The 13,328-nt window shown below is 42.6% G+C and overlaps 1 protein-coding gene across 1 annotated transcript in view; it reads left to right on the top strand.

Annotated features, from left to right (window-relative positions):
* Positions 1-13,328, top strand: part of LOC120034506 (dedicator of cytokinesis protein 7-like) — a 42,466-nt gene that overhangs the window by 10,996 nt on the left and 18,142 nt on the right. The window contains exons 9-20 of the mRNA XM_038981092.1: positions 2,922-3,002; positions 3,288-3,444; positions 4,900-5,030; positions 5,990-6,083; positions 6,272-6,434; positions 10,562-10,679; positions 11,695-11,765; positions 11,859-11,997; positions 12,217-12,318; positions 12,425-12,511; positions 12,649-12,880; positions 13,135-13,299. Of these exons, the coding sequence (XP_038837020.1) occupies positions 2,922-3,002; positions 3,288-3,444; positions 4,900-5,030; positions 5,990-6,083; positions 6,272-6,434; positions 10,562-10,679; positions 11,695-11,765; positions 11,859-11,997; positions 12,217-12,318; positions 12,425-12,511; positions 12,649-12,880; positions 13,135-13,299 (1,540 nt within the window). The remainder of the gene's footprint in view (positions 1-2,921; positions 3,003-3,287; positions 3,445-4,899; positions 5,031-5,989; positions 6,084-6,271; positions 6,435-10,561; positions 10,680-11,694; positions 11,766-11,858; positions 11,998-12,216; positions 12,319-12,424; positions 12,512-12,648; positions 12,881-13,134; positions 13,300-13,328) is intronic.

Here is a 13,328-nt window from a genome sequence, read left to right as displayed (position 1 = left end):
CCCGAGTGAATATGTTATCATTAAAATTATATTCTTTAAGACAAGACAAGACAATACATATTTTATAAGCCTTATTTTGAGGGCCTAGTTTTACCCTAATACAGTGGCCTGCAACTCATGGTTTACAGGCCACGTCAGGCCTGCAAGTCAACAAAAAAAAATTGGTACGATATATTTTTTTTCCCCCAAAACATACACATACAAACGACAGCGTACAGACGCACACAAACATCAACAACACTGTATCTTTGAATGCGACCCAGTCGTTTGTTATAAATGTTCTATTGCCATACTGGCTGGCAACGTTCTTATCCCTTGCTTGCTTGCTTTCTAGCTAGCCAACTACGGCTAACTTGTAGTCATGTCAAAAAAGTGCAGCCAGAATAACAACAAAGTAGCTGCATTTGTTTAAGCTGTTTTCTAGTGACCATTTATTGTAGATACATCCATAACAATGACCTAATGATGCGCAAATTCGCCAGGCATAGAAAATGTGCTCACTCATCAGGACACTGTTGTTCAGAGGAGCTAGCCAACAACACAGCTATAGTAACACAATCACTTCAAATTGAAGTTGGAAAGACTGCAAATTAGCTGCGTTTCGTTTGACCTTTTTTCAATTGACCTTTTTTTGTAAATATCCATAAAAATGATGCCAGCTGATTCATGATTTCAACCGGCATAGAAACGCTGCCTGCCTGTCTGTCTCGTCCCGACTCATTCATTACTATGGGACAGCACGAGATCTAATTTTAAATATTAAAACAATGTTGCAAATGTCGGAGAGACAGACAGCAAGGTTTATACAAATCTCTGCTGTTGAAAATGAAATGTTAGTCTAAAAGAAATATGAGATAATGTCTAGGTGCTTTTTATAGTGGAGATGAAGTTTATAAATTGCCTGGCTGGGCTGATCAGACAGTGGATTGCGCAGTCAGATGGAACAGAGTATAAAGGTATTTTGATGTCATAGATTTAGCCGGTGGCAACTTAAGGAATAGACACCGGCTTGAATGCAGTTTTAACCAATCAGCATTCAGGATTAGACCCACCCGTTGTATAATTAAGAAATTACTCTGCCGTTGTACTGTAGAATTTGTGAATTTTGTCTCTTCTATAGTAAATTCTATACATTAGTTTATACTGGATTAAGCGTACATTTTCATGAACTGTAATTTAGTTATGTTCCAAAATTCCCTCCATCTTGTGCCAATATCAGTTATATTTGGGATAGGCTCTCTGCAGGGTTTTGTATATCTTACCTATCATATTAATATCAGTTTCTGACTCAAATAGGATTCCCTCAAGATTGCTCTGATGTCCAAATGATTTCAAATCGAAACTTTGTGATAATAAACTTTTAAGTTGTATTTGAAAATATCTACACTGGTCAGTCCCAAATTGCTTTTTAATTCTGTAATGGAAATACATGTATCTCCTATTACCAAGTCATTTACGGTTTCTATGCATTTAGTTTTCTATGTGGACCAATTTATCAGTGAATTCTGAAAAGCTATCCAAGGATTGTTCCATAGGATTGTGTTTTTAAAGAGTGATATTGGTTCTTGTAGAATACATTTCATTTTCTTCTATATTGTTTTAGTGTTTTTAATTATGAAGTTGTTCCCTGGTTGCAAAAATTCTAAAAGTTCGCATCATTTCAGTTTGTGGCAAAACAAACAAGTATAGTGTAGAGAATCATTGTACCATCTAAACCGCTGTGAAATATATTTTCTATAACCAAAAATATAGTGTTTTCAGCTGTTTGAAGCTGGTGTACAAAACCGAAAGTAAAAAGATGCAAAAACAAAACTTAAGAACGGGAAGCATAGAAATAGCGCACATAGAACAGATCTACCGCTTCTTAGAGTTGCTTTCAATGAGAATGACAGATCTACAACACACTTTTCTATGTGAATTAGATTGGGTTGCCCAAAAATCTACGTATTGCTGCTTTAATGTTCTCAGCTTTATCCTTTGAAAATAGACACATGAAAGATTCAGGGGATGAGCATGCGCATCTTCAATATGTACCCATTGTTCCTCTTTAGTGCATTTAACTGTATGTCGCAAGTAGAAGACTTGTGTGGTGAGTTGATACAATTCCAAGTCTGGAAGGTTAAAACCACCCTCAGACTTAGGAAGATGTAAAACTTTCCTTTGTATTCTTTGCGTTTTATTTGCAAGTCAAATTATGCTGGCTTGCAAAGTGGTGTAATTTCCATTGGAATCCAGCTAGAGTGGAGATATCCAACATTTTGAAATGTTTTCACCCACAACCTGCATTCAGAATGACTGCCATGGTCAGGAGGACTAAGATGTGAGACTACCTAAACCATCTAAACCGGAACAATCATTTCAGTAACGGGTGCAATAAATCCAACTAACAGATTAGATTAGTGTAGCATAAGACTAATTAATCAATCAATTGAAACAAACAATTCCAAAAATCTACCTGCAATAGAACACTGGGTATTAACACCAACACTGTGGGTATTAACACCAACACTGGGGTTCTTATGTAACACAGAAAAGTCAATACAAGGTAACACTGGCCAATTTGCTGTGTAAACTGTATTTGAGCAGACCATCCCAGACAAATCAGTGGAATATCCTTCAGCCACCAGAATGATTCATGCCAAGTGACTTTGCAATACCTTATCATGGCTGCATTATATCACTTATTTACTTTAGATAAAGTTCTGTAAGCTTTGCCACATAGGTGACAGTGAAGTGCAACGACCTATTTGTCTTTAACTAGTGAATGTGACATTAGTTATTCTGAGGATGCATCCAATATTTGCATTTCATATATTGCGTTAGAAATGTGTGTGCATGCACGATGTGTGCACCATTTGCAAATAATGGTCAGGTCAGCGATGTTCACCGTCACACACGTGTCTTGTGTGTGTGTGTTTCAGCTGGAGAAAGTCCTTCAGCAGGGAGACATAGGGGAATCCTGTGAACCCTACATGGTCATGAAAGAGTCGGACTCATCAAAGGTAACAGTAAGTTCATAGTATCTATCTTCTATTGGTCTTTTCTTTGCACGCGTGCATGGGGTCATGCACATGGGACTCTGTCCAGCAGGGTAGCCATCAGCATTTCTCAATTCTGTCTAGTCAGACAACTGCAATATTTGCAATTCCCTATTCTGAAGCTCAATGTCCAACAAACTCTGAAACATTATATAAATATTACAGTATCACATAGCAAAGGCCTTTGATAGAGCAAGCTCCCATCCGGGTTTACAGTCCCCACCAGTCAGTTTGCCTCTCTCTGTTTAGCACAAGGAGAAGCTGGAGAAGCTGCGTCTGCAGGCGGAGACGTCGTGTAGCAGGCTGGGGAGGTACAGGATGCCCTTCGCCTGGACAGCCATCCACCTGGTCAACATCGTCAGCAGTGTGGGGGGGCTGGAGCGCTCTGACCCTGACTCTGACTCTGGTAGTTATGACCTCTGACCTCTACCAAATGCCCCCTGGTTTAATCACAGTTAGGATGTCAAGCACATACACAGATCAGTCCCTCCAGGATTTCGCAACATTCTTTTGGGATTTCTGTGGACAAAAATGCTTGATTTTGCGGCAGCTTTTCTGAAATTCTGCGATACATTTTGAGGCGTTTTCTTTTCACGTTAATTTCATATAATGCAATAAGTCATATGTGCTCAGTTTTAGGACGATTTTAAGTAGAATACATAACACAAAAACAATTAAACATCTAAAGTGCGCAATTCTGTTTCCTTTCCTGAACAAACAGCTCTGTCATAATCCACTCACACACACCTCTCCTCTCCATCAGGCTTGGGGCTTGCTATCAATACGAGACGCACCTCCCATTCCTACTCATTCTCTCCCTCTCCCTCTCTTTAAAAAAAAAAAAAAGATTCAAAGCTGATCAATCACTTTCAATTTGAGGATCGATATTTCTTTCTATTAACTTGTCTTCAAAATTCTTGAGATTGTGATTGTTTTTCCTGAAATGGTCGTAAGGGAGATAAAGAACAGAACACGTAAAAATATGAGTTGTGGTTGATTATTATTTAAAAAAATGTAAATCCAGAAAGATGGTGTTTTCGTAATCCGTATTAAGTTTTACAGAGAGTTTAAAACGGCAATGCTGACAAATTGCACTCAGTGCTTTGAGCAGCGCTCTCCATAGACAGACTGTGGAGAGCAGAGTGCCGACCACCCTACTAAAGCCAAGGTTAGCGGAGTAAAACGCCACTCACTTTGATTTGTTCAGCGCTTGCCACAGTCTTCCCTGCTACCACTTCAGTCATGGTGATCTGCCGCTGCTGTGGGAACTGTTCTGACATTCTCATATGCTTTGCTGATTCGAAGTGACGGTTGATTGTTGACTTTCTCTAGTTTCCAAAAACATTCGGGAATTGTTTCGCACGGTCGTTAGCTGTTATTTTTGTTGGCAAATGAGATTGAATTCTGTTCATTGTACTGCCTGTCAGCCATCAACAATCACCCATCATCTTTGCACGTGAATACGCTGACAGGCCAGGGGGGAAAAACTTTGTTGACGTGTGGTTGGATTGGGCCATTTTCCACGGTAACAGTGCAGTAATTGGTAAAAATTCAAGAAACCGCTTTTGATTGGACCCTTTTATGCGCTAAAAGTGCAGGAATTGGTCAAAATTGCGAGCTCTCGCATAATATGCGCTGATTGGTTGATTTTGTATCGAACTATGCAATCGCAGAATCTTGGAGGGACTGACAGATTCTCTCTTAATATACACATCGAAATGCATGTTGGAATTCCTTACATCAGTCACACTCAGACAACTTTCTTGTTGAATAGTGGCTATAACAAAAGTGTCATAATTTCATAATAAGTATTTAATAATTGTTATTTAATCTCTAAACGGATGACTTGTCTTTTGGTCAGAGCGGAAAGGCCATGGAACATGGAACGAGAGAAAGAAGAAAGGGTTTGAGCGGATGAGTGTAGGAGAGGACATGTGTAACTTTGCCACCTTCCGTCCAGCCACTCTCACAGTCACCAACTTCTTCAAACAGGTCAGTCAGAATGTTGTGTGTTTGTGCTACCCAGGTGTACAGTGCCTATGATAAGTATTCATCCCACCAGGATTTAAAAAAAACATTTTGTTGCATTACAAATTGCGATTTAAATGTTGACAAATAAATAAAATGACTTGGTAATCTAAGTATTCACTTTGTTATGGCAAGCCTAAATAATTTCAGGAGTAAAAATGTGCTTAACAAATCATATAATAAGTGGCATGGACTCACTCTGTGTGCAATAATAGGGGTTAACATGATTTTTGATTGACAACCTCATCTCTGTACCCCACACATACTATTATCTGTAAGGTCCCTTAGTCACGTAATGAATTTCAAGCACAGATTCAACCACAAAGAGGGATATTCAGTGGTTAATTACACTTTGGATGGTATATCAAAACACTCAGTCACTTCAAAGATACAGGCATCCTTCCTAACTGAGTTGCTGGAGAGGAAGGAAACCACTCAGGGTTTTCACCATGAGGCCAATTGTGATTTTAAAGCAGAGTTTAATGGCTTGCTTGCCAAAATCTTGTACTATCCCTTTAAATCTCCTAGAAAATGTAATGCAAGACTTGAAAAAAGTGCTGTCTAGCAATTAGCTTGAAGAAATTGGAAAAGAATAATGGGCAAATATTTCACAACCAAGATGTGCAAAGCTCTTAGAGACTTACTCAAAAAGACACACAGCTGTAATTGCTGCCAAAGGTGTTTCTGACATGTGTTGACTCAGGGTGAATACTGATTTAATCAAGATATATTTTTCATAATTTATATTTGTATACGATTTTATCTTCTACTTTGACATTGCAGACTATTTTCTCTATTTTAATCCCACTTTATAACAATAAAATGTGAAGAAATCCATGGGATATGAATACTTGTTATAGTCACTGTAACCTGTCTCAAATGTGTCTGTGTGCCGATATACTATGATCTCTGTGTATCTGTAGGAGGGGGACCGGCTCAGTGATGAAGACCTCTACAAGTTTCTGGCAGACATGCGCAGACCATCCTCTGTCCTACGCAGACTGAGACCTGTCACAGGTACCTATAGGAGGGGGACAGGCTGATTGATGAAGACCTCTACAAGTTTCTGGCTGACATGCGCAGCACACGCATACAAATGTTTATATGTAATCACCTGCACAAATTCTATAGGCTGAATAGAGAATATATTTTATGTTTACTAGTGTAACCTTGTTTTTCTCTCTTCCTGCTCCTTCTGTCCCTAGCCCAGTTGAAGATAGACATCTCTCCTGCCCCAGACTCTCCTCACTACTGCCTGTCTCCTGAGCTGCTCCATGTCAAGCCCTACCCTGACCCGAGGGTGCGCCCCACCAAGGAGGTGCTGGAGTTCCCTGCCCGCTACGTCTACACCCCTCACACCACCTACAGGTCAGTCTACACCCCTCACACCACCTACAGGTCAGTCTACACGCCTCACACCACCTACAGGTCAGTCTACACGCCTCACACCACCTACAGGTCAGTTTACACCCCTCATACCACCTACAGGCCAGTCTACACCCCTCACACCACCTACAGGTCAGTCTACACGCCTCACACCACCTACAGGTCAGTCTACACGCCTCACACCACCTACAGGTCAGTCTACCCCCCTCACACCACCTACAGGTCAGTCTACACACCTCACACCACCTACAGGTCAGTCTACACACCTCACACCACCTACAGGTCAGTCTACACTGCTTATGTCACCTACAGGTCAGTCTACACACCTCACACCACCTACAGGTCAGTCTACACACCTCACACCACCTACAGGTCAGTCTACACACCTCACACCACCTACAGGTCAGTCTACACACCTCACACCACCTACAGGTCAGTCTACACTGCTTATGTCACCTACAGGTCAGTCTACACCCCTCACACCACCTACAGGTCAGTCTACCCCCCTCACACCACCTATAGGTCAGTCTACACACCTCACACAACGTAGACTCTCATACACTGTCATAGATCATACATAGATTTTACATGTCATGTGCTGCATAATCAGAAATGATATTTCTGACCTACAGATCAGAAATGATATTTGCAGATTTTTATTTGCACACAAAATATACAATATGACAGCAGTAAGAATGAATTAAAATTAAAATAAAGAACATGTACAATAAAAAAGGGCTTGTGTTAAACACAATTAAATGTATTCAGAAATATAATACAGTGGTATAAATATATAATGTTTTTGTAATTCAGTTTATTGGGTGGGAATGTTTGTTCTGTGTGAATTATGGTAGAATGAGTAGGCAGGGTATTTATGCACCAGGGTAAAGTCATGGAGTGTATTAGCTACAGTAGCTGGTGTTAAGATTCAGTGGAGCCATCGGGTGATGTGACAAAGGACTGGCTATCTCCTGGCTTCACTCTGAAATATAAACAAAGCAAACTTAGTCAAACACGGCGTCCATCACTACATCAATCATGGGCAGATTCTATTTAGCATTTTTCAAACTATGTTCAGCTATTATACACACCAGTTTCTGTAGCTTGGTCAACTGTTGGTTCTGACTCTCAATGCTCTGTTTTTGGAACTGTGTCCATGTTAGCAGGCCCTCCAGAACACTGGAGTGTTTTAACGCCCTATCCTGAAAACACACACGCACATATGAATTTATGAATGGAATAGAACAGATTGAGTGTGTTGGCATTGGATTGTTTGGCATAATCTGTGTGTGATTGAGAAGTGTACCTTACCTTTAATTCCTGTATGCTGTTGGGGGGGTAGTTCTGAAGGTATGTCTCCAGGTTGATCACCTTGGTCCTAAGCTCCCCCTCCTCCTGCTCCACCCGGGCCACCTTGCCCTTGGCCTCCTCAGCCTCTGACTGCAGCCCAGCCATCTGGCCCTTGGAAAAGAGCATCTGGCTTTAAATCCTCTCCCTCCCACTGATCTCAGACCAGCTGCTCAAACTGCCTTGGCCTCAACATACACTGGCTTGCCAATGCCATTCTCTGTTCTCAGAACATTAGGATCTATATTGAGTAAACAAAACGAACATGTACATGGCTCTGTGTTTATGTTGAATAGCTAGCCAGATAATTGAGTGCTCAGGTTCATGGCAGTTATTGGCCCATTCAGCCAAATAGCCAATGGTGTCTTTTCAGCTGTTCTCTCTCCCTGTTGGAGCCCAGAGGAATAGAGCTTATCTGACTGACTGGGATTTCAGATTGTTGGCAAAGCAGGGTTATCTCTGTCTGCCCTGTCGATCTGGAGTGAATTTCACAAATTGATCATCATTTTAGATGCTTAACCCTCTACCAATTGATGACACTTTCAGAGTTAGTTTGAGGTGTCTGACTGGGTGTGTTTTCTCCGGTAAATAGATCAATCTAATGTACACCTGACAGAGTAGCTAAGGTGCAAGATCCAAATTCTACTGAATAAAAAGCCTCTGCACACTTAGATCTATGCACATTTCAGTAATTTAATTGGCAAGTTTCCGTTCACAGTAGACCTTCGTCAGAGCAGGACGAGTATGTTTCCTCACCTGTATCTGTCCTAGCACCTGTCTCATCTGTCTTTCCTTCTCTGCGGCCTGGCCTGCCTCCTGGCCCAGCCTCTCCAGCCTTTCCTCATGTCTCCTCAGCGACCTCTCAATCCGCGCGAACTTGGCATCGGTGTTCTCGTAGACGTGGTGGAGGGTCTCGCTGAACTGCAGCACGCCGTACATCAGCACGTTCATGTCATCAATTGGGGCAGCCTGGTTGTTCTTCTGGGCCTTCCGGACGGGGCTGGCTGGGATCCCTGTTAAACACATGGCCATACACAGCAGGCAGAGTAGTGTGGCCCTCATCCTGATCTGAGGACAGAGGCTATATAGAGAGATTATTTCTTTGTCTCTTCAGAGAGACTATCGACTCGAAATCTCGTGAGAATCGCCCTGTGCCCCTTCCTATGGCTGTTTGTCTTAAAGCTTTGTTAAGGGTGTTGTTACTCCTCAGTTGTCGTTAAAAAGGTACCTTTTCTCAGCTGTATGTCTAAGTGCCTCAGGTCTGTAGTATCTTTTTCGTCTCACATCGGATATCAGTAATGATACGACTCTTTTATATTGGATGTTCAAAATTACTGTGAAACATTAGCTCAGTCGTGGTCCAATCAGAGATCAGCTCTGTGGCCTTAGTCAGGCTGACCTTGGCATTCATCCCAACCTCTGGAGTAACTCTGTCAGGACTCCAGGTGTCAAATACACATGACCTACATTAACATTAACATCAACTGAGTCTCTGTTTGTCCTGGTAGATATGGACCAGGGCCTGGTTGCATAAAACATTTCAAGTTTAACTTTAAGTCAGATTCACAATTCACAAAACAGGTGAATTTCTCTCTTAAATTAAGTGAAAAGGTTAATGGTGCCCATGAGGTCCCTTAAGTGCTTCATTCAGTATGGATCTCAATGTAAACAGAATTTGTGAAGGTGAATGTTTTCCTCTGCCCTGGTTGCAAAAGGAAAACATCAACCAGCAAGCTAGCTACTTAGCTAAACAATGGAAGGTGCACAATCAATGGCTACAAAGCCAGCTGGCTAGTTAGCTACCTACTCTGTAAATTAGCTTGACGTTTTAGAAATGAATAGAAACAAGTTGAGAAAAAGGTAACTAAAATTAACTTGTTTTATTATCTTCTGAATCAATTTGTTTCTCCTGTTTTGAATGTATATGTTTTATTTTGCAATCTCCCAAAATAAATGCTCTTTGACAAGACCTTCAGTCAGTAATCAGGTCGTCTCCATGGTAACCAGATAATTTTTCTGCCATACATGCCTTCAAACGGTCCTAAAACCCATTAAGTACCCTTAAGTATGCCCTCACCTATGGGAAACGTTTGAGGGGCTCTATGCAGCGCCATTCAACAATTATCTTGGTAAGGGAACATTATTCCTGAAGGTAAATCCTTAAGAGAAACACTTAAGATGTTTTATGCAACCAGGCACGGTATTATATTGGGCTGACCATCAGACCATGACAATATAATGTCACACTGCTCTGTGTTGTTTGTGAGTGTGTGGATACTAGATAGATGAACAATGTTCTTGCTAAGTAAATTACATTTTGGATTGGAATATACTGGTATGCTCGGGAAGTTCTTTCACATGTTTGACTTGGACAGGAGTTGAAGGTCACTCACATGCTTCCTCGAAACACATGGTTTCTCTCTCCCAATCCTTCTCAATTTATAGGCCTAATTGTTAAGTTTTATTTTTTGATTTGTTATAAATCTGCAGCAATGTCCTAATACTACCCTCTAATTTAGGCTAGATATTCTGTTTTCGTAGTCACATGCCAGATAGAATTGATTTGACCATGCATGTTCCCTGTGGTGCGTGCGTTAGTTAGTAGGGAGGATATGTTGGCAGGCAGCCGCAGCGTGTAGGCTAGCTGAGCTGAAACTAGAGTGTAATGACCCCTCTATGCCTTCCAGGTTGTATTAGGGAATTCAAATTCACTGACATTTCTTTCTTCTACCTCATCTTGTCCTCCTCCTCTCCACTTCCAGGAACCTGCTCTATATCTACCCCCAGAGCCTGAACTTCAGCAGTCGGCAGGGCTCAGTCAGGAACATTGCTGTCAAGGTGCAGTTCATGGCAGGAGAGGATCCCAGTCTGGCCATGCCGGTGAGTGATTGGTGGACTGGTGAAGCAGGCCAATCACAAAACAGGAAACCTCTACAGATTTGTAACACAGTGCTCTCAGGACAATGGCGTCCCCCTCACAAAGAAAAGCCTGATGCTGTGAAATATGATGTGCCCCACAAGAGTAGGTCACTCTATAAGAATGTCTAGTGTGTTTAACTGAGTTGGGGGTAGGTAACCCTAGTTCCTGGTTTTTGGGAAACAGCCAACCTTTTTGATGGTTATAACAAACTGAAGGAGGGTTTTACTGCAGAATTAACTTCCTGTCTAAAAGCTGTGGTGTTGTTCAGTGCAGTGGATTCTTAATCCAATTGGCGCCTTTAGGACACACCCTAATCTAATCTGGGACCCTGGCAACAATGTCCTAATCCATTGAAGAAGCCCTGTGGAGACATCTAAACAACTATTGGACATATTCCCAGTCCATAAAATGTGAAAAACTGTCAAATCCAATTAATGATGTTTAGAAACCAGCAATTATAAATGACCTAATTTGGAAGACTTCCAACTGTAATGCTAAGGAACCTTACATTTCATTTAGTATGGCATGTTATTTACGTAGCAGTTCTGAGAAGGATTCTGGTAAATTCCTTTATGGACATACAGAGTTACAAAACATTAGGCCATGACAGGCTGACCAGGTGAAAGCTTTGATCCCTTATTGATGTCAATTGTGAAATCCACAGTGTAGATGAAGGGGAGGAGACGGGTTAAAGAAGGATTTTTCAGCCTTGAGACAGTTGAGACATGGATTGTGTATGTGTGCCATTCAGAGGGTTAATGGGCAAGACAAAATACTTAAGTGCCTTTGAATGGAGTATAGTAGTAGGTGCCAGTCACCGGTTTGAGTGTGTCAAGAATTGCAATGCTGCTGGGTGTTTCACGCTCAACATTTTCCCTTGTGTATCAAGAATGCTCTGAGGACAAAGGTGGTGCGGGAGGGTGTTTTGTGTAAGGGCATAGATCCAATAAAAACGGTCTCCTCTCATCATAATAGGTGATCTTTGGGAAATCCAGCTGTGCTGAGTTCTTTACAGAGGCTTATTCACCCGTCATCTACCATGACAAGTAAGAGCCCGTTCCCTTCCACACCTTTCCTGTTACATCTCTCATCCTCTCATTCCCTCTCTCACCTATCTACCTCTCTCTGTCTGTCCTCAGGTCTCCAGAGTTCTATGAGGAGGTGAAGATGAAGATTCCAGCCAACCTGACAGACAACCACCACCTCCTGTTCACCTTCTACCACATCAGCTGTCAGCCCAAACAGAACACGCCCCTGGAGACCCCCGTGGGATACACCGTGAGTACGCTTCACTAGGACCCGGAGGTTTTTTACACTTACCTGACCATGGGAAACTATGGACCCAAGTTAGGGTGCCTCCCTACCCATTACATACCTCAGTTACAAGCTACTAATATTTAGGCCTTTGAAACACTAGAAGTGTCATCAGTGATTGGCTGTGGTGTCTTTTATTTATGTGTGATGTAATAATGTGCATTAAATTGTCTGTGTCCACAGTGGATTCCTCTGATGCAACATGGCCGCCTACGGGCCGGTTCCTTCAGTCTGCCGGTCTCTGTGGAGAAACCACCACCCAGCTACTCCGTCCTCACCCCTGACGTAAGTGTGCGAGCACATGCATGCTTAGTTCTCATGAACTCACGAGTTTGTATGCTTAGTCTGTGTGTGGCTGAGTTTTGATGTAGGTAATGTGTGTGTATTGCAGGTGCAGCTTCCAGGCATGAAGTGGGTGGATAATCACAAGCAGGTGTTCAATGTGGAGGTGACAGCTGCCTCCTCAGTTCACACTCAGGTAACTCTCTCTCTTTCTCTCGTTCGCTCTCTCTCTCCACACTCCTCTCCTCTCTGTCACGTACTCTAATACTCTCGGCAATGGGATTGTAAATTAAATGAATTACCCCCCCCCCCCAATGTGACTTTGTCTCTTAGGACCCCCACCTGGATAAGTTCTTCACCCTGTGTTACGTCCTGGAGGAGTACTCGTTCCCGTTCCGTCTGAAGGACTGTATCATCAGTGAGGCCAATGTGGAGGGTGAGCTGAAGGCCAGCATGACCGGCCTGCGGGGGGCGCTACTCGACACCTGCGTCCGCTTCCTCCACCAGCTGCTCTCCAAACTCATCCTGCTCATCGTCCACCCGCCCGTCATCGCAGGACAGATCGGTGAGTGGCGTGGCCGACTTTACAGAGGGCGGCCATCTTAGATTGACTCATCCCTCATCGCCCTTTCAAGATCCCCACTCTCCCACAGAAACACTCCTGGTCAAATATTTCTCCCAGATCTAGGATACATTTTTTTAATTATTTACGTCTACGCTCGATTGAGCTTGCCTTGTACAATGGAATAAATGGAACAGTCCCAAAAGTGCAAACCCATGTGTGATCTCTGCCTCTTTTTCCCCATTCCCATCTCTCAGTGAACCTGGGCCGTGCAGCGTTCGAGGCCATGTCCCTGCTGGTCAACCAGATCCATAAGAACCTGGAGGGGAACCAGGACCAGCATGGCAGGAACAACCTGCTGGCCTCCTACATCCACTACTGCTTCCACCTGCCCACTGCCGAGCCTGCCATGCCCCCTACTGGTGAGGAATGGAACAGCAGACACTGAAGA

Source organism: Salvelinus namaycush, chromosome 41 (genome assembly GCF_016432855.1).
Source record: "Salvelinus namaycush isolate Seneca chromosome 41, SaNama_1.0, whole genome shotgun sequence".
NCBI lineage: Eukaryota > Metazoa > Chordata > Actinopteri > Salmoniformes > Salmonidae > Salvelinus > Salvelinus namaycush.
The sequence above is the reverse complement of the archived record's forward strand: the minus strand, read 5'-3'. Positions and strand labels throughout refer to the sequence as shown.